The sequence below is a fragment of the Mus caroli genome, unplaced genomic scaffold (genome assembly GCF_978045245.1).
Source record: "Mus caroli unplaced genomic scaffold, Mus_caroli_1 scaffold_7, whole genome shotgun sequence".
NCBI lineage: Eukaryota > Metazoa > Chordata > Mammalia > Rodentia > Muridae > Mus > Mus caroli.
This window is the reverse complement of record NW_028227262.1, coordinates 65197306-65218811: the sequence shown is the minus strand read 5'-3', so window position 1 is coordinate 65218811 and position 21506 is coordinate 65197306. Positions and strand designations below refer to the sequence as shown.

Here is a 21506-nt window from a genome sequence, read left to right as displayed (position 1 = left end):
CTTGCTGGACCCTCCCCATCCCATAATGCACCTCTTGCCTCTGTGCATTACTTTATGCCACCATGCCGTTCCAGCAGCTACAAACCCTTCCTAGCATCCTGCACAGGAATAGTTCCTGCCAGCCCTGCAGGTGCAGATCAGGGCCACTTTTTTTTTTTTCCCCTGGGAAACATTCCAAGGCTGCTCCTGTGGGGAAAGGCGGACTGCCTCAGTTTTCCCTCATGAGAGGGCAAAATTGGGGGATGGTCATCTGTTTGGACTCAAGAATGAGGCCAGCTCATTCTCCAAGGAACTGGCCCTGATAAAATCACCGACTTGGTCCTCGGGGACAGGTGGTGACTTGGTGAGCAGCCGGCTCTGCTCCCCGGTGTTAATGAGCCCTGCTATGGCCCACCTTCCATTTGTAGGCAGGACTAGGGGTGCAGTTTTCTCCTCAGACTCCCTTTCTGTACCCCAGTATTGGACCTTTCTGGGGGTTGAGAAAGAGCCAGGACATCTTTGAGGGGTGAGAACTTGTCTTGGGGAGTCTTGGTTGGGTGGTCTGCTGGAGGGTCCCCTGTAGCTTCTCCAGCCCTCTGCTCTACTGTGCGCCAGGGCCCCTCACCCACCACGCACGCACGGCCTCCGCCCGCTGCTGCCGCCGGCCCGGGGCTGCCGTCCGCGGCACCCTCGGGGCAGTAAATATTATATTACCACAGGGTGTGCAGTACGTGACCTGAGACGGGCCCCGGGGCTTAAGTTTCCCCGAGATGGAGCTCGCGCACCCGCTCCCCCCCACCCTAAAAATTCAATTAAAAAAAATAACAGGCAAGACGCAGCGCGCCGAGGGCCTGCCAGAGCGGTGCCGCGGCGCTCCGGCGGTAATTGGTTCTGCATAGCTCGGGGAAATTGGCAGAAAAAATAAATCAGCCGGGAGCCCGGAGTCCAGACGCTGCGGGGAGGGGGCGGGGGCTGCAGCGCAGAGCAGGCCTGGCTCAGCGTTGACGAATGTCCTGTTTGAGGGCAAGGGCTGGGCCAGTTGGAGGGTCCTGCTCGGGGAGGGAGAACTGGAGTTCGCCCATTCTTTTCTAGCATTTCCCTTGGGTGTGCACATCCAGTCCTGGGATGCTGAGGGGTTTCCGTCTGTGGGGCATTTAGAGAGCGCCCCGTGTAATGAGTCCGGGATCAGAGATCTTTGCCCCCACACACGATGGAGTTTAACTTAACTCCTCACTTGGGCTTCAGCACTGTTATTTGAGGGCCGCGGTACCCTTGCTGTGCTCAGAAGGCTTTCCAAAGCTCAGGATTCTGGGAGGGCCGACTCCGGGGCAGCCAGAGTGGATGCTTCTGTATTCATGGCTGCTGGCCTCCCCACAGCGTCTGCAGTAGCTAGTCAGGGGTCCATAAATTTCCTTCTTGGAAGAGAGTGTGCGCCCAACACAGAAGGGATTTATTTCAGTGTGAGACAACTTAGCCTCTGCCCTCTGCCCTAGACTACACAAGGGGGCAGGAAAGAGACCCTCTAGGTCCTCTGAGAGCTTGCAGTCAGTGGGGTAGGATAGGGTGGGGTGGGGTGGGGTGGGGAGTACTCATACAAAAGAACCCACTAGACTGGAGGTTGAGGGTTATTCCAAAAAGGCTTATGCCTGGGAATGAGGAGGTATGTTTCAGAGTAGAAGGACCAGGTTGTATAAGGAAGGCTTCCTGGAGCAGGCAGGTCGCGATGAGGTGAGTACCCAATAGGCTGGCAGTGGGTAAGGACTTATGTATACATGCACCTGCCTCTGTGGTGTGTATAGCCCTGGTGAACAAGCGCATTCCACCTGTCTCTCACAGCCAGCCCCTGTGTGACATCCATGAGATACCTTCTGCCACCCACCTTGATCAGTACCTGCTCCGGCTACGCACCCGTCACCTGAGCCAGATCAAAGAAGCTGCTCTGGCCTTGAAGCTTGGCCACAGTGAGCTCTCCACTGCCCTGGAGCAGGCCGAAGACTGGCTTCTGCATCTCCGTGCCCTGGCCGAGGAGGTAGTGAATCTCGTGGGGGCCTTTCTTCAGCTTTCCTGCCTCCTGGAATGTAGACCAAATGTTTACACTGTGGTACATTCCTGGGTCTGTTGCTAGGTGACCTTGGGGCAGGTTGCTTAACCTTCTGAGCTCTAGTATGCCCATTTGTAGGACACAACAGCATACTTACTGGGCGTTACGGTGTCCAACTCAGAGTCTAACACACAGTAGATACTCAATAGGTAGGCCCTAGCCTATTGAGGGATGCTAAAGTAAGGCTGGTACCAGACCCAGGGTGTCTGGCTCTAGGTTTCATGATGAAGTCTGTTACCCCGGGGACCTGACTCCTTCTGGGCTACTAGTTCCTGTTTGTAGGAAATACGGGAGGTGAGACAGGATGGTATCTGGGCACGTACAGGGAGATGGTGTCTGAAACAGAGGGCTGTAAAAGGGAAGTGGCGAAAGCTGCTTGGAGAGGGATGATGAACCTTAGAGTGTCCCTGGGCAGGGTGGTAGGCACATGGCCAGTTAGTTCTCTGGGTGTATCTTCATAATGGTTGGGATGGTCCCCCAGACTGCTGACTGGCAGCCTCTGGACCCTCGCTCCTGATCCTCCTCTTCGCAGAGTTTATACCGTGGCTGAGAGAGGGCAAGGGCAAGCCCTCCTCAATATCCTTTCAGTTCCTACCCCCAAGTCTGGGACCTCCGTGTCTCTGAAGAGCCCTGAGAAGGTGGTGAGGAGCCCCTGTTGGGTGGCATCTACTCCTCTAAGCCTACAGACCTTAGGGTCCTAGGGCCAGCAGGAGGAAGAAGGAGGAACATCTAGCAGACCACATCTTCCCTGCTCTGTGTAGGAGCATCTTCCCAGAAAGGCATGGGCACATTTGTGACATTTGTGGGGGCTCCCCTCTAAGCTGAGGGCCAAAGGCAGGGCCCCGAGTGAGCAGTGTGGGATGGGAGCTAAGTGAGTGAGGCAAGACCTTTGTGTCCTTTGAGTCAGGCATGACTCCGTCCGTACATGTCACCATCCCTACCTTGACTGCCACCCCCTCTCCAGCCCCAGAACAGCCTGCCGGACATCATCATCTGGATGCTGCAGGGTGACAAGCGTGTGGCCTACCAGCGGGTGCCCGCCCATGAAGTCCTCTTCTCCCGGCGGGGCCCCAGCTACTGTGGCAGGAACTGTGGGAGGCTGCAGACCATCTTTCTGAAAGTGAGTATTCTCTCTGCTGGGGTCACTGTAGGATTTTCTCAACACAAAGCTTTTCTTCAGCTTTCTCTGACCCCCCCCCCCATTATCCAGTCCTATTCTGGAAGGAGTATTTGAGTAAAATAACGTTCTTTTTCTTCAGTTCCTTCCAAACTCTCCAGCTTCCATACAGTGAGTCTAGGAGGCTTGCTGGTGGGTGCTGGAACGTGGGGTTGGAATAAACTAGAAAAACAAAGTGTGGTGGCACTTGCCTGTAATTCTAGCACTTGGGAGGTAGAGGCAGGAGGACCAGGAGTTTAAGAACATCCTTGGCTACACAATGAGTTTAAGAACAGCAAGAAGAAGAACAACAGAAGAAGGAGGAAGAAGAGGAGGAGGAGGAGGAGGAGAAGAGGAAGAAGAAGAAGAAGAAGAAGAAGAAGAAGAAGAAGAAGAAGAAGAAGAAGAAGAAGAAGAAGAAGAAGAAGGAGAAGAGAGGAGGAGGAGGAAGAGGAGGAGGAAGAAAGGGAGGAGGAGGAGAAGGAAGAGGAGGAGGAGGAAGAGGAGGAGGAAGAGGAGAAAGAGGAGGAGGAGGAAGAGGAAAAAGAGGAGGAGGAGGAGGGATGAGTAGCAGCATATTAAGGGCTGTGTGTGTGTGTGTGTGCTTGTGTATGTTTATGTGTATATTCAAGACTTTATTGCTTACTGGGGCTGGTCTCTTTCAAGAATCCTTCCTGGCTTCTAAAATGGCCTCCAGCTCTTCCCCAGTGGCCTCAGCTACTGTTGCTGAAGAGAAAGTGAGTGAGGGCTTGTGGAGGTGCTCCCATCCTTTTCTCTGGGCAGACGTTAGGACACAGAGCCCAGATGGCCTTGGTCATGGCTGTGGCCAGAGGATCAGGACACAGTGTGTACCTCATAAGATGCCTTCTCTGTATGCAGCTACTCTTAGTGGCCAGAAAGCCACCTGTTTGCTTCTAATTGCTCCTAATGCCTCTGCCTTCAGTGCCTCCTCAGCCTTGCTTCTTTCCCAGCCCATTTCCCCAAAGCCTCTCTTGCAGCTGCTCCCTTCTCTACCTCATACCTCCGAGCTTCCAGGAGATCACCATTGACCACATCTCAGCCGTGACTCTTCTGAACTGAACTGTCTGCTGTCTGCTGCCCTACCTGTTTTTGTTTTTGTTGTTGTTGTTGTTGCTGTTGGCTAGCCATTCTTCTTGCCCCTTGGGGTAGGAAGAGAGGGCTGGTTTCAGCTGCAGTTTGTGTGAATGGCTTGTCAGTGTGCTGGTTGCAGTTCTATCTAGCCTTGGGTAGCTCACCAACGCTCTCTGAATAGCCTACTTTCTTCCCACCTATTAAATGAGAATGAGGCTGTCCACCTAATTCAACTGAGGACTGACTTAGACAGTGCTGGTAGTACTTGGTGAGCTAGGTGGTCAGTGGATGCTTGGTCCTCTCTCCCCCTGCTCTCCACTTCCTTTTGGGGCTGTCCCTTGCTCCAGTACTTGGAGATCCAGCCTAGGCTAGTGTGCTGGATAGTTTCATGTCAAACTTGACACAAACTAAAGTCATCTGAGAGGAGTAAGCATTAGTTTTAAAAATGCCTCCATAAGATTGGGTTGTAGGCAAGCCTATAATGTATTTTTTTACTTAGTGATTGAAGGGGGAGGGCCCAGCCCATTGTGAGTGGTGCCACCCATGAGCTGGTGGTCCTGGGTACTATAAGAAAGCAGGCTGAGTAAGCCATGAGGAGTAAACCTGTAAGTAGCACTCCTCTATGGCCTCTGTATGAGCTTCTGCCTTCAGGTTCCTGCCCTGTTTGAGTTTCTGACCTCCTTCAGTAATGAACAACAATTTGGAAGGTAATAAACCCTCTCCAAGTTGCCTTTGGTCATAGTGTTTCATCACAGCAACCGACTCTAACTAAGACAGCCAGGACTGAGATAATTGGTGCACTGGGAGATTGGACTTTTGGAGGGGAAGGGTTTTGTGTGTGTGTGTGTGTGTGTGTGTGTGTGTGTGTGTGTGTGTGTGTGTTTGGCAGGAACCATGACCTCATGACCTTCCCACCTGCTCCCGGACCATCTGAGGACATTCTTTGTTTGTCCCTAACCTCAAGTTCCATCCTCCCTATTGCTCTCACAGGCTGCCCCTCTCCTGTCTATGTGGCTTGAGGAGGGAGACACAGTGTAGAAATGGCTGGTAGACTCTGGAACACTTCTACCTCCATTCTGACCTCTTGGTCCTGAAGCCTCCAAGAGAATGTGAGCTGAAAATGTTCCCTGATTCCAAGTGAAGGGGGGAAAAGAAGGATATAGAATTGTTTCTCGAAGTCTTCCCCACGGAGTTCATGAGCCTGCCAGTAGCTCCTGAGCAAGCGCTACAAAAATGTTGGCAGCGGGCAGAGACCAAGCAAACACTGGTGTTCCTTAACTTAAACCCAAGCTGGAAAAAGTGAGCACCAGCAGAGGAGAGGAGCCCCAAACTAGACATTTCTTTATTTGCTGTTGCTATTTTGGGTTGGGAAGGCTGGCCCCGTCTGGGGGAGGCTGGTGGTGGGGAGCTCGAGGTGGAGGAGGAAAAGGGGGGAGGCAGGAATTCCTGCCATGTCCCAAGGGCTGGTGGCTTGGAGGGAAAAGGACAGCTAGCCACCCTGAGGGAGGAGATGGCTGAAGTGAAGACCACAGGGAGTTCCGGGGTAAGAAATGTCTCCACACTTCTCCAAGGGACAACTGAGAGGAGGTGGACATGAGGAGCAGGAGCGGGTCAGCCAACAATGGTCTGCGCCACTTCCCAAGCCTTCTCTCAGCACGGGCTCTACCTCCGGGGGCGCGGGGGTCCAGGCCTTCCCACCAGCTTGGGAACCCTCACCCTGTCTTCTCAGCCTCTTCTGAACCCACCCAGACTCCCCCTCTGCTCTCTCATTCTGTGAGGTATCTCTCACCACGCTGTCTCTGCTAGGGGACAGGGTGTCATTTTCAGAGGGAGGAACTCTGCTCCCCAAGGCTGAATCTGACCTTTGGTTTCAGTCAAACGGTGAAGTAATCGTAGGGAACATATATGTGTTTTTAAATGTTGGGTTGTTGTGGTTATTCCACTTGGCAGAGCTTCTGAAGCCTTCGGGATAAAAACCAGCTGAGCAGCGAAGAGTGGTTAACATGCTGATAAGCACTTGAAATTGTGGGGACATTGGATGCGATGCTCGCGTCTCGCCAGAGCATGAAGTACTGAAAATGAAACGAAGTGGCTTTCCTTGCTCCTCTGGTGGAGCTCTGCTGTTTCTAGGATGGTGCTGTCCAGCGCAGCAGCCACACAGAGCCATTTGAATTACTTAATTGGCCAATCATGAAAACTCCATTTCCCTGGTTACACGAGCCACTTTTCAGATGGCTTGTGGGTGCCCTACTGGACCTTGTAGAGATGAGCCTTTTCCACTGTAATGGAAAGTTACTTCAAATGGTAGATGTAAGAAGGTGGTGGGGGAGGGGATATTAGAGACCCTATTGTAGATATGACCCCATCTGTAGGGAGCTCCTACATGGTTGCTATCGTCTTTTTTGATGAATAGGACTCTTGGGGAGAAGAACTTCTATGACATTTGGTGTAGTCCCCCAACAGAGTACACATGACTGGGTGTTGAGTTGTTGTGCTCAACCTGAGGGGCTGTGCATATTTGTGTTTCTTTGATCCCAGTATCCTATGGAAGGTATGCCTGGGGCCCGAATGCCCGTGCAGATTCGGATCAAGCTCTGGTTCGGGCTCTCTGTGGATGAGAAGGAATTCAATCAGTTTGCCGAGGGGAAGCTCTCTGTCTTTGCCGAAACGGTGAGTGCCTGCTAGACTACTGGCCCCTGGGTTCTGAAGATGTGTGACCCTTCACCTCTCTTCTTTTCTTGGTCTACAGTATGAGAACCAGACAAAGCTGGCACTGGTCGGGAACTGGGGCACAACGGGCCTCACCTACCCCAAGTTTTCTGATGTCACAGGCAAGATCAAACTACCAAAGGATAGCTTCCGCCCCTCAGCTGGCTGGGCCTGGGCAGGAGATTGGTTCGTGTGTCCAGAGAAGACGTGAGTGGTAGTCCCAGGGTGTGGAGGGCTAGGCCAGGATACTCAACCATTGCTCCCCCTTCTGCCCAGTCCTTCTTCCCAAGTCCTGAGCCCTGTGAATCCTTCTGTCTTGCTGGTCACAGAGACTGTTATTTGGATCCTCATGGGGCTGGGGCTTAGCAGGAATAGCTCACTCAGAAATAAAGTGTGATATATCTGGGGATGCCTCAGGTGGCAAAGCACTTGTCACACAAAAGGGAGGACTTGGGAAGCTCAGTCCCTTGGAACCCATGATAAAGCCCAGTGTGGGGCCTGTCCATAACCCTCCTATGAGGAGACAGGAGCGGGAATAGGAGAATCCCCTGAGACCTTCGGGCCAACTGGCCTGGCTTACTCAGCAATAAACAATCAAGAGACCTTGCCTCAAACAGATGGTGAGGACTGACATCCAAGATGTCCTCTGACCTCCACATGCACGCCATAGTATGTTTGCATAGCCTTCCCCCCCACAAACCTGTCCCTGCCATGTGTACACATGCACACACACATATATTCATACATATACAGAGTCCTTTATTATTAAGCACACCTTGGAGTTAGCACCCAGCCATGTGCCCTGTCCTCCGTGATACAACAAGTGTCCTGCCATTGCACATACATGACGCTTCCTGTTCCAGATCACTTGAGTAGCCCCACTTTGTGCAGTCCCTCTATGCTTCCTCAGTCACTCTGTCCTCTCTTTTATAGTTGTGTGACACCCAGTAACTTTTTCTTAAGCTTGAAGTATGACACAGAATCAAGCATTAAATCTTCAATGTTGAGCTTGATGACATTTTCCTAGAGCTACCCATTGGGCTTTGGTGCCTCCTTTTGGTCCCTCTTTTCTTCTTGTATCTCAGGTGGCACATTCTTTGGCTTGGGACCATCTCTTCCTGTCCTGGGCCTCCTTCTCACTCTTTGTTCTAGTTTCTTTGCACTACCCCTCCATCTGTGTCATAGTGAGGTTGACAATGCAGGCGGGCTGGGGTATGTGCCATCTTGGAGGCAGGAGATAGTGGGGTGACACTGTTACTCCTCCCCTTCCACCCTAATAGCCTGCTCCATGATGCTGACGCTGGTCATCTGAGCTTCGTGGAAGAGGTGTTTGAGAACCAGACCCGGCTCCCTGGGGGCCAGTGGATTTACATGAGTGATAACTACACAGATGTGGTAAGGGGTTGCTGCAGGTGGGCAGTGCGTGCTTTTTCTGGGGTCCCGGGTGTTGGGTCCCACAAAGAGCCTGTGACCCAGAAAGATGGTTGTTTTCTCAACTGCCCCTACTTGCTGAGATGTCTGCTCTGTGCTCCAGAGGAATGGTGACACATGGCTGCCCAGTCTATCTCCTCACACTTGCCTGTTGTATCCCTAGAATGGGGAGAAGGTACTTCCGAAGGATGATATTGAATGCCCGCTGGGCTGGAAGTGGGAAGATGAAGAATGGTCCACAGACCTCAATCGGGCTGTTGATGAACAAGGTGGGAACACATACAGCCTGGGGTCCCACCCCAGCCAGCTCCAAGTATGCCAGTGAGACAGCTGAAGGCACCAGGCAGTTGTCAGTGGCTAATTAGTTCAGTGGGCTAATTCACCTAGGAAACTTCTTGAAAACACCTCTACTTCAAGCTATCATTTAGGACCAGAGTTTTGAGCTTCTCAGAGTCTAAGCATGCGCTACAAAGAGAGCATTAGCTTAGGATAGATGGAGATTTGCTGACAGTGACTAACAGGTTTCACCCCACGTCCTAGGCTGGGAGTACAGCATCACCATACCCCCAGACCGAAAGCCAAAACACTGGGTCCCTGTTGAGAAGATGTATTACACTCACAGGCGTCGACGCTGGGTCCGACTGCGCAGGAGGGACCTCAGCCAGATGGAAGCACTGAAGAGGGTGAGACAATGGGAGGTGGATGGGAGTGGGGCTTCTGGATGGAGGTGGCCAGTGGACATCGGGTAGACCCGTATGCATTAACTATCATGCGAATGAGCTTGTAGCATTCACTATAGACCTGTATTAGTTATAGTTATATAGATGTATTGCTGTGATGACACGTCATGACCAAGGTGGCTTATAGAAAAGGAGTCCATTTGGGCTTATAGTTCCAGAACGGCTAGAGTCTACCATATTTGAGAAGCAGGCATAGCCGCTGGAAGGAAGCCCAGAGCTCATACCTTGAACCATGAGCATGAAGCAGGGAGGGAATGGGGCACAGATTTAAATTTCAAAGCCCACACCCAGAGACACAGTTTCTCTAGCAAGGCTAGACCACCTAAACCTCCCCATACAGTGCCATCAGTTGGGGACCAAGTATTCAAATCCCCAAGGGACGTTCTCATTCAAAGCACCACAAGACCCAGTGAATTCAGTGACAGGTCACACTCAGATCAATTTAGCATACTGAAACTATAGGTCACACTCTGCACACAGATCACAATCCCCCACCACAACACAGACCACACACTCAAAACATGTAGGTCAGACCAGGCTCCACAGATCACACCTGGTACTCACGGATGCCCACAAATACATAGAGTAGATATGAGTCAGGTGGACTTTTCTGGTAGCATTCACTTACAGTCCCAGGATGCTCCAGGATGTCAGAGAAGTGCCTTGTTTTTGGCTTCCTAGAGGAAGACTCCATAACATGGAGGCTATGCTGTGGCAGGCAAGGCTTGGCCTGGCAGGGCCCTTGAACCCTGCAGATAGGAGGTTCAAGGCAGGGGATGGGGTGTGCACTCTCTGAGTTGTCTGCCATTGGCTACTGCCTAGCAGGACGTCCTCTGACACACATGTCTTCACAGGGAGGTGGTTTACTAGTGGTGGGCTGTGTCCTGGGCCCACACTTCTAGCTGCCGGTGATAGGCCAGAGTGTGAATGTGTCGGCTTGTGAAGGGCCAAGTGAGAGCCATCACTGTTTACCCGGAACATGCCGTGGAACATGGGACAGGCCCACAGTACTTCCTTGTGAGCACACATGACAGCATATGCTTGTTCCAGAGTCTGGGGATGCCTATGCTTAACCCAGCCTCAGTACCTGCCTTCCTTTGATCCTCTTGGCATCTACTCTCCATTCCTAAGAACACATTTGGGTTTTGGTAGCAGAACCAGGCCTCTCCCACTGTAAGTGCAGTCTTTAGGGGAGCCGGCTTTCTTCTTCCTTGGAGCAGAGGCTCTAGAGAGGGATGTCTGGGGTCTGAGGAGAGGCAAGTGTTTTGGACAAGCTGCTGTGAACCAAGCTGACACTTCTTTCTCTCCATGGAGGATATCCAGTTGTTAGAGGTGTGGGCTTTGTTTAGGGGGTTCAGACTGAGTTGATATCTAACAGCAGTGCTACGTCACTCTCTCACGGGGCCCAGGGCCGGGCATTTCCAGGCTTCGTGTGGGAAAGGATCCCCTTAGGGGAGAGGCAGGTGCCCCTCACAGTTGGCTTAGGTCCACATTCTGGTGAGAAGTAGTTTGGGCTTGGGAAGCGGTCTCTATATTTTGCCTCTGAACTGTAGACCCATTTCTGTGTTTAGAACCTGGGATGTGAAGGATAAAAAGGAAACAAGAGGGAAAACTTGGATTTGGGCAGTCCACCCCTAGTTCAAATAAACAGCCCTGAAGAAGCCAGTGTCTAGCCCAGCTGCTCTCTACCTTCTCCACTGGCCTCCTCAGCTACCTTGTGTCCTAGGAGTGTCCTTTCCCTCCTGGGTTTCCTATTCAAGGCTGCTCAAAGCCACCTTCTTCCAGGTGGCTCTTCCAGGCTTACCTCTTGGAATCCTGCCCTGTCTCTCCCTCTTAGCTGCCTCCTTTCTCCTGCAGCACAGGCAGGCAGAGGCTGAGGGCGAGGGCTGGGAGTATGCCTCTCTCTTTGGCTGGAAGTTCCACCTGGAGTACCGCAAGACAGATGCCTTCCGCCGCCGCCGCTGGCGCCGCCGCATGGAGCCGCTGGAGAAGACAGGACCTGCAGCTGTGTTTGCCCTCGAGGGGGCCCTGGTACATTGGGTTGCATCTGGCTGGGCTTGGGTGGGGTACAGCATGCCTTTCCAAGACTGATGTGGGACAGGCACGGAGCCCCCAGGGTCATGGCTTAGATGGAACATTGGCCAGTCATCCTGGCTTTGGTCCCCGGTGGGGTGGCATGTAGGGAGAGTGAACAGCATTCTGGGTGTCTTCCTAAAATAAGACAGCTTCTTTCTTGACACTGGAAGACCCACTGCTTCTCTGAGTGTGAAGATGAGAGCAGAGGGGGAGGCAGCCTGGGCCTCTGAGTGGCTCACCGGACAGCAAAGCCAAAGGACTTGAGCTTCCTGCAGAGATGGGCTGGGATAGATGGGAAAAGTCTGGGAGTGACTGGAGAGGTCTGGTGACGTTGGCATATCCCTGGCTGGACATAGTTCTCCCCAGGCAGAGACTTGCTAGGGTTTAGGGGAGATATGCACCTGTGAAGGAGAATTTTTGAATGGCTACCTGTGGCTTTTCCATAGTTAGTAAGTAGTACTGAGGTTGGCTCAAGTTACTCAAGATCTGGGTGATGAGTCCCAGAAAGAAATGATGGCATACAGCCTGTTCTCTGCTCTCTGTTCTGCTGGACTAGAGACTCTTGGAGACAGTATGAAAGGCCTGAATGAAACCACCACTTCTGACATGGAGCCGGCGTTACGTATGCATTCTTTGTGGGTGCTCTGGGGTGTGAACCTGGGAAGCAGGCCCTATTATTAGCCTGTATACACAAGGGTATCTGTATCAGTGTCTATGTGCAAGTCAGTGGGTCAGGGCAGCTTAAGGCCTGGGAGAGTCTAGTGGGGTGGGCCCAGGAGTGATGAATGGAAGCAGAGAAGGAGGTGGCAGACAGTGGTGGCCCCTAAAAGCTGACCAGAGAGGCCCTTCATCTCAGTAGTACAGGAGAGGAGACCCTCTGGAGGCCAGGTGACAGCCTGTCACAGGCTCATAGAGAGAACCTTTCAGTCCGAGACAAAGCCTGGGAGAGAAGAAGATTCATCAGAGAACTGTCAGTCAGGACAGGAGCAGATGAGATAGATCTGTGGTTTCCATGAGGCAGGGCTCTGGGTGGCTGACTTTGTCCTGTGGTGGCCTGGTTTGGGCACTTGGCAGGGTCTCAGGATGGTCCTGTGGCTGAGGCTGGAAGTGGGGGAGGAAGAACTTCAGGAAGGCCTGGCAAGCACTGAAGGGAGTGGACTCATTCCCATTAGGCTGGGGAGATGCGTAGTGTGGATACTACAGAGAGACCCCACTCTTATGGGCTGGTGAGCAAAGGGGCTTTGGGCCTCACTTAGCTGGAAAGTGCTGGAGAGGAGCCAGGTATTAGGTGGCAAGAAATTGAGATTTTCAGGGCTGGCTTTCTTCTTGGAAGCAGCGGTGATGCCGGTGGCAGAAGATATGCCACATCCTGATAGCCACAGCTAGACAAAGTCACGCTGTCCTCCTCCCAATATGGAGAGCCCAGAGTGGTTCAGTTCTGGGAGAAAAATGGCCCTAGCTGATTGGGTGCCTACACCAGGCCCTGGGCCTGCGGTGGCAGGTGGGAGGTTTGGGGTGACCACACTTGGGTTCTGTGATTGACAGCATCACTAGCTTTGATAGAGGATGTTCTGAAAAGGAAAAGAAACGGAAAATAGTGGTAAGCAGAGAGTTCTGGAAGGGCAGCTCCGGGACTCTTACAGGCACCAGGGAGCTGGGGCTATGTTGAGCATAGGTGAGGTCTGGCTGGAGCAGGGACTGGGAACCATGAGTAAAGTAGTTATGGAAAGTAACTGAGGAGATGTCAGAAGATCCAGGGATGAGACAACCACATGAAGAAGGAGCCCAAGGACCAAGGTGGTATTTGGAATGGCAGAAGGAGACACAGGGGTGTTAGAGGCTCAGTAATGTTAGATGGGAAGGGAGCTGAGAGTGCGAAACTACAGGGTGAGCCCAGTGTTACTATGAGTTCACTGCTGGCTCTGATAAGTCTGCCATTCAGTGTAGCTCTGGGAGGAGAGCAGATCTAGTAGCTACCCTGCAGACCACCAGGGCAAGGAAGCAACTGGGGTTGGGTGTCAGCTGGGAGGGGCGGGACACATGGCTAGAGGTACTACCCAGAAACACACACATGAAGGCAGGTTCCTTGGAGAAGGAAGTCAAGCAAGACTGGGAGATGTGGGCCCAAGATTGTTGAAGTAATGACTGGAGGAATGGGGCAGGCTGGTCATGAGCTTTCTCAGAAGCAGAGACACTGACTACTCTTGTTTATGGAGGGGCATGTCATGGGAGAATCACTGAAGTCACACGTCACACTGACAGACATGGAAGGGTTGGTGGATTTTGATTCATTTGTGATTAGCTTATGACACATGGAAGGAACCAGCCCCAGGAATCCCTCTGCATCTCTGGGGAACATGACTGCCAGAGAATCTGAGGGAGATAGTCTTATTGCTACCGTGCATCACACATAATTCTGCAGTCTCCTTAGGGGTTCAGTGGACAGAGCCATTATCCTCTTTGGTAGTAACTGCCTGGATCACTTTGTAACTGAGCGCATGGAATCCTTTCAGCTCCACATACTCATGAGACGTGAGTACTCAGACTCATGATCACACCCTACATGGCCCCATACCACACTCCCTTTCTACTGCCACCTTCACATGTTTCTAGTCTGGTCTAAGCTTCCTGGCCTTGCCCTGGAACATTCTGGTGTCTTGGCCCAGGGACCAGAACTCATGCCCATGCTGCATCTCAGGACAGATTGCCTGGTGTTCTGTTACCAGGACACCACTGCTGGTCCTGATGTCTGCTGATGCCTGCCCTGACCTAGGTGTATGTGTGATGATAGGGTGACAGGCTTCAGGGGTGCTCCGGATCCTGCTGCATTTGCCTCCCATGCCTCTGGGACTCTGTTATATCATTCATGGAAGAGATTATATCTCAGCAGCCCTGGAAGATTAGCAGTGACTGTGCAGACTAATGAGCAGAAGTCAACTAAGGACTGGTTACAATGCCGGCTCTGATGCAGTGTCTGGGTCGGGTACCAAGCGTCTCTACATCTAACAAGGTCCCAAGGGCTGCTGCTGCTGCTGGCTTCAGGGCCATCTTTGAGTAACAAGGACAGAAGATAGCATGCATTGACTTCCACTTAGATGCTTTTCTGAGAGATGCTGGGTGTATGACCAGTGTTCATGGGTGGTGGGGCAAGATCAGATTGCTTGTACTGCTGCCCTTTGGTGGATTCGGTGCTAGTAGCTTGGTCCATGAGGAGCTCCTCTGTGATTTGAGTTTGGGAGAGAGATACTTATGTGCGAGTGTGAATAAACCTGCTGCCTTCTGTATCGTAGCTGTTCTATAGTTATTCCAGGGTGACCATGCTGAGGGGGAGGGTGCTTGGAGGAGGTTGTAGAGATCTTGAAAGAGCCAGGGAAGGACTGTGGGTGGGGTTAAGGGAACCTCCTGGGAATCTGATGGGTTTGACTGTCTGGGCCACTGCACCAGGCCTGGTTATGCCTTGCCTTCTAGTACCCCTCCCCTGGCCTGTGCATCCTTGGCAGGGCTGGGCCTGGTCTGCCAGTTCCCTCTGGAAATCGTCTCTTTGGAAGGCAGGCCCTGTCTGCTCGTTAGCACCAGCAGCAGGGGCCAAGCCTGGCTCCCTCCTCAGAGCGGGAGGCCCTGGCTCAGTCTGCTAAGCGTCTGCTGTCTCCATCCCGCGCATTATTTTATTTTCGTATTATTCTTTTTCCAGCTAATATCCTGGCATTCCCAAAGACACCGGGTTTCATAATCTTCCTGGCGTTCCCAGGGAGCTGGGAATCGGAGTACAAAGCCGCTATTATAGCGTGTTCCATCAGCCTCCTCCTTACCCCACACCCCTTACTGCCGCCACAACCACCACCGCCCGGCTCCCACCCAGTCACCCCCTCCTGACGCCACCAGCCTCTCTGGGAACTCTGGTGACGGCTGCTGTGGATGAGCTCACGGAATCTGTCCTGTTGCCCTTGCCCTAGGCCTGCCCTCCAGGCACAAGGATTTTTCCAAGCCCTGCCTCTGCACTTGGCCTTTCGAGAGGGGCAAAGCTTCCTGAGCTTCAGAGCAGTCTCCCTGGGAGGGAGGAGACAGGCCTGAAGCACATGCTGGCGGCCTTGGTGCCTTCTAGAACTGAGAAAGACTTCCACGCTCAAAGGTGACATGTGACATGTGAACCTTGGAGCTGCAGGAGAATTGGGAAGTTGGATGCATCCCTCCCTCCCGTGTGTGTGTGTGTGTGTGTGTGTGTGTGTGTGTGTATGTGTGTATTCTCCTGACCTTTGTCAGATCTAATGCTTGCATATGTGTCTGTATGATGGCTAAATTCTAGTGTCAGGCCCTGGCATTATCTACTCCTCTAGGACATCCAAGTTTCTAAGAAAGAATTACTGTATCTTTTTTAACCACATATCAGGGATCATGCAGATAGGTTTACATGTTGCCTTGTAGGCTGATATTAGCCCATTTTACAGTTGGGGACAACTAGCCTAGCTCCTATCCACACATGGCTCTTTAAATTCTTTTCTAAAGTAACCAGAAGAAGGAAGTGCACTTCCCGTCACACTGGGTGGTGCAGCTATGGTGTAGTGATGTCATAGATGGTTCTTCAGGTCCTGCGTGTTACTACAGAAGAAACAGATCTGCGTCTGTCCCAGCACCTGCCTAGGGTTCCTTCCCCCTCCTCGGGCACTTTCTGACTCTTGGCCAGGCCACCAACTGCTATTTCCACCTTCATTCTCACTGGTGTACCTTTTCCCCCACCCAGGGTGCTTTGGGGTGGCCGTAGGAAGAGAGGATCTGAAGCCTCAGAAGGCTGCACTTGGCCAGGCTCGCATCCTTGGTTATCCTCGCTCCCTACAAGGATGCTAAGCTGGGTACAAAGTCAAAGGGGCATCTCAGTTCCTTGGGGCAGCCAGGTGTGGTGATTCCATCTCACCACCCAGGGAAGCTGCCGCTCAGGAAGCCTGCAGATGGCTGAGACCAAAGTCGTGAGAACCCTTGGAGACAGGTGTCACCACCTTGGGCCATTGTCAGGGAAGGGGAGCTGTGAGTTGCGAGGGCTGGAAAGATGGTCAAGGAAAGGGCAGTGCCAGTGTGAAGTAACTCAAGACTTGAGCTGGCTGGAAATGAGGTCCCATGTGGTTTGGCCAAGGTGGGGCTATCTCTGGATCTGGATGAAGCCATGCTGTGTGCCTGGCACCTCCAGCCCAGTTCCTCCTCTGCGAGGCCTCCTTCAAAGATTTGCCTCCTGAGTAGCTATGGCTGGAGGTGGCTGACTTCTTGGAGGACTGCTTTGTATATGGGCCCCCAGGTTCCTTTCTTGAGACAAGGTTTCATGTATCCCGGATTACCGGTCTTGATCTCACTATGTAGCCTAGGGTGACCTAGAACGTGTGATCTTCCCCACCTCTTCGATGGGGACTACAGATGTGCACTACCCATTATAACTTTACATAGTGCTGCAGACTGAACCCAGGGCTTTGCTCATGCTAGCTAAGCATTCTACCCATTGAGCCCCATCCGCAGATCCTAGGGGCTCTTGACCATCTGAAACAAGCACTTGCAGCCTACCTGGCATTGTGCTAGCTGGGACTTGAGGGCTGGTACCCCATTCAAACCGAGGTCTCCCATCCCTCCTGTTTGCCTGCTAGAGAGGACAGTTTGATAATGTCCCCTAAATATATGGGCCCTGTATCTGCCTTGCTCTAACTTGGGTTTTAAATTGTTGAGGCCCTGAGTGTGTGTGCCTGCACAGTTGGAGCCCTGAGTATGATGTCACATGCGAGGGTCTATGTTCTTCTATTCCTAATTTTTAAAAAATCTGGCCTGGGGTATTATTAACAGTCATTCTAAGAAAACAGATGTGAAGAATCAGGGCACTTCCAGGCAAAGTGGGACAGACACTTGTTGAAATTCTTGAGGCAGCTGGCACAGGAAAGAACCTGTCCTGGATGTCTCCACAGCCTGCACATGCGCACAGAGGGAGGAGACCTTGGGAGGACACTGGGCCCGGATCAGCCCACACGTGGCACTGTGCACTCTCCAGGTTGCCTGGTGCCTTCCCAACTCCTTGAAGCTCGCAGGCAGTAGTTTTGCAAAGATTTTAGTGAAGACTTTAGCGGCTGAGTCCAAACCCTGGTTCCAGCTGCAAATTAAATGGGGTTGCACCCTTGCCTGTTATTCTACTTAAAACCTGATTGGGAAGGGAGGTCTCCAGTTCACTCCCTCTTTTAAAGGGCTTTCTTCCCTTGGTCTGGCCTGCTGTCTTGTGTGGGGCTTGTGTGGTGGCAGCCAGGAGAGTGCCCTGGGTTCTGGGTGTGACTTTGGGCCCCAGCCTGGCCCTCAGCCCTCTGCAGTTATCCGGAACGTTGCTTAGATGCTCCAAACTGATGGATTCTGGGAAAGAAACCTTGGTCTTGTTAGAGAATCCACTGTTTAACTTCAGGGGAGAGAATAGCCACTCTTGAACCTTAGTTTTCTCACCCATCAGATGACGGGGAAGATAATGGCATAGCAAAACAAGAATAGACCAGGGTTAACACACTGCAGACCTCCAGCCCATGGCCTGTTTTGGCAAATACACCTCTGTTGGCGCAGAACCAATGTCAGTCCTGGATGGCCTGTCACCACGTTGTGCCCTGATGGGCGCTGCATCTGTGACAGATCTAGCATAGCCCACAGTGTGAAGGTGTAAACGGCTTGGCTGTTTGTGGAGGTCCCTCATGTCCTGTTCTAGGTCACGCACCACAGGCGCCTGTGGCTACTGACTTTGTTTATAGATAATGTCTAACCAGCCCTAGGAGGCAGGCTCCATTAGGAACCCAATTTGAAGACAACTTGTTGATTCAGTTGATGGGAACCAGGGGAAGCGGTCCATATGTTATCCCAATGTTCCCTCAGAGCTGCTGATGAGGTCACAGTGAAGACAGTGGAGATCTGGAGGGTCATCTGAGGGTTTGCCAGCCAATGCCCAACTGCCAGCTCTCCAGTCAAGGCCCAGCGAGGACCCCCAGTTCAGGCTTGGAGCACGTGGGGCATTTCCCAGATGTGTATGGATTTTCTTTTTTGTTTTCTTTGACTTTTTTAAAGATAGAGTCTCATGATAACCTAGGCTGCCCCAGACCTCACCCTGTAACTCAGGCTGCCCTAGAACTTCTTGCTCTCTCATGCCATGGGATCCCACGAGCCACCTCTGATTTGAAATATAGTTTCATTTAAAAAATATTTATTTTATGTATATGAGTACACTGTAGCTGTACAGATGGTTGTGGGTCATCATCTGGGAATTGAACTCAGGATCTCTGCTTGCTCTGGCCCCGCTCGCTCCAACCCAAAGATGTATTTATTGTTAAATGTAGGCACACTGTAGCTGTCTTCAGACACACCAAAAGAGGGTGTCAGATCTCATTATGGAGGGTTGTGAGCTACCATGTGGTTGCTGGGATTTGAACTCAGGACCTTCAGAAGAGCAGTCAGTGCTCTCAACTACTGAGCCATCTCTCCAGCCTGAAATATAATTTTTTAAGTTGTAAGTGTAGACAGTTTCCTTGTTTGTCTAGTAATGGCCTTGCAGAGCCCCAAGTCTATAATCTACCCTGTGGCTATGGAGTAGCTTCAACACTTATCACCCTGGGGTCTTTAGCCCTATTTGTAGGAACAGACAGATGGGTGATGCTTAATTCCTGCTAGTAGGGTCCTTCCCAGTGGCCCAGACACCAGGCTCTTCTTGCTTCTTCTTCCTGTCCTGTGATGGGAGTAGTCTTTCCTGGAAGAAGGAAGAGGGCACCCACTTGTGCTAGGTTATGGCTCTCTGCTTGACCTGGCCAATGCAGGGAGAATTCCAGGAGTCTCCTGGATGGTCCCAACTTTCCTCTGAGGCCTTGCTGATTCCTCCCCCAGTCATGGTGTGGCATCTGAGGCACTGTCCCCAGTGTTCTAAGCTTGTGATTGCTCTGCCCACCTTTTCCTCACTGTCTCCCTCTTTCCTTCCCACATGGGTGCTGATAGGGTCCCCCAGAATTTGGGTCATTCAGAACTCCCCTTTGAGACTAGAGCAGCCTTCCTGGTGGGTAGTGTATAGCTCTCAAAGAACCCCAAGCATGTTCTTGGACCTTTTCTAAGTCCCCATCTCATCTGGATAAGGGAGGGGGAACCCCTTTTGTAAGGCACCCAGAACCTGCCCACCTCCTTTTGGTTGAAGGACTTGGAGGTCAGTACTGGACAGGCCCAACCAGCTTGGCTTCAGCTTTGGGGACATTTGGGGGCACTCCATAGCATCTCCGAGGCCTACTTTCTATTCCTTACTGCCTCAGGCTCCTTCAGGGATCCATGGCCTCCTGCCGGGCAGCAGTGGGTTGGAGGCGGCCCAGTCCCCTGCCGAGGGAGCCACAGGATCCCATATACAGCTTGCCCTAGGACACAGTGTGTGGCCACAGACGGCATGGCTGCCAGCCCCAGCCTGGGAGTCTCCACATGAGCTATGGAGTGAAGAATGTGACTGTGGGAAACCCAATGCCCTAGGCCAACAAGGCTGGGTAGGAGTGGGTGAGGGGCGGATGGCAGTGACCCCAGCAGCGGCATCCCATGACACCTGGCGTTCACAGAGTCCCACTAGGCATCCCCACTCCAGTTTCCCCACCTGCCACTTCAGCCCTCCTTCGCTCCCCCTACCCACGATTACACCACACCTATTGCAGGAAAAGCCTTCCCAAAAGGGAAGCTCCAAAAATCCTGCTCTGCCCTTCTGATAATATTGAGCAGCCTGTTGGTTACCAAGACATCCTGGGGGTTCCTCCTAAGGCAGAGTCAGACCTCCTGAGGTGAGGGGAACACTGTTAGCCACACAATTAACTTCCTCCTGTCTGGGATCTTTGGTCCTTGAACTGCCCATGTTGCCCAAGGTAAGGCAGGCTGAGTTTTCTGTCACTGGAGCCAACTCTGGGCCAGGGATATGACCAGGGTGTGTGGTATAAAGGTTGTTTCCACATGCCTTTCCTGCTTCCTTCAGAAGACAAACTGGAGAGGTAGCAAGCTGCTGAAAGTGGGCAGCCAAAAAAACAAAAACAAAACAAAACAAACAAACAAACAAACAAAAAGCTCATGCTTTGCAATGACCTAGCTGAAGGAGGATCCAAAGTTAGGAGAGCAGAAAGGGCAAGCCGAGTGGGAAGGACAGCGTGTGCAAAGGCCCTGTGGCAGAAGAAGGAGGGTGAGCTTAAGACTTTAAAGAAAGCTAAAGGGGAAGAAGTGGAGCTTTGGGTGAGGAATTGCTTAACACACGACTGGAGAAACGACATAGTTAAGTAGAGACCCTAAATGGCAGGGCCTGAGGGCAGGGAGTTTGTCATCCCTTTTTAAATGAATGTTTCTAAATGAAGGGTACTGCTCTTCCCTTAGGTGGCATCTGACAGTGTCTGGAGACATCTCGGCAGTCATAACTAAGTGGGATACTACTGATAGCTAGCTAGGCGACCAGGGATACTTCAAACCTGCTTAGGGTACCAGTGGCCTCGCCATGGGGAGTATCCCAGGGCAGAGTGTTCACAAGCCCACAGATGAGAACCAGGGTTTCAGGAACTTGCCATCGGCCATGCTGGCCACCTTTCCTTTATCCACTCTGAGAGCTCCAGGCACATGGCCGGTCCTCCTGCTTTACTGTAACTGCACATGGCCTGGGGTGGTCCTCAGAGAGCATCATCTACCCAGAACATGAAACTTTGCCCTGGTTGCCTCTGCTTAGGACAGGTGGCTTCACACTTCAGACGTTGTTCTTTGTTCTCTGAGGGATGTCTTCCCTTGTCTGAACCCCGGCTTCTGTTCTCTATTTTGAAAGTTCCAAGGTCCAGCTCTGGGGATGGTCCCTGGATTTGATTACTACATAGTGATGATGGAGAAGGTAGAGAGTTGCCAATTGACTGACTGGTACCAGTATTACCAGGCCTCCGTTCACACGCTGACTTGGGTGGTGTCTCTCTGGGCTCTTTTCCTCCGCTTGTCTCTGAGAATTGCTTTAGCCCTCGTCTTCTTTCTGGAGAAAGATGCTTTCAGACAAGGCAGGCCTTGTCCTGGGTTAGATCCACCAACTCAGTGATGTTTTTAAGGCCTTGTTGCGCTAAGCACTGTTGGAGGTGCCTGGTTATTGTGGTACCTTCCTGGAGCCCACATTAGCCATGATCAGTATATTAACCAGCATATTACACATCAACATCATGGAAAGGAGCAAAACCGTATAGTGTCTGTGAGGTCCCTT

At 52.0% G+C, this 21506-nt stretch overlaps 1 protein-coding gene across 16 annotated transcripts in view; it reads left to right on the top strand.

Moving 5' to 3' along the window:
• The window catches only part of Dysf (dysferlin), a 201616-nt gene that overhangs the window by 96005 nt on the left and 84105 nt on the right, over positions 1-21506 (top strand). For all 16 annotated transcript variants that reach the window (XM_021164299.3, XM_085840480.1, XM_021164311.3 and 13 more), the window contains 8 exons: positions 1816-2008; positions 3045-3200; positions 6867-6998; positions 7078-7244; positions 8318-8432; positions 8632-8737; positions 9009-9151; positions 11066-11239. In XM_021164299.3, coding sequence (XP_021019958.1) covers positions 1816-2008; positions 3045-3200; positions 6867-6998; positions 7078-7244; positions 8318-8432; positions 8632-8737; positions 9009-9151; positions 11066-11239 — 1186 coding nt within the window. The remainder of the gene's footprint in view (positions 1-1815; positions 2009-3044; positions 3201-6866; positions 6999-7077; positions 7245-8317; positions 8433-8631; positions 8738-9008; positions 9152-11065; positions 11240-21506) is intronic.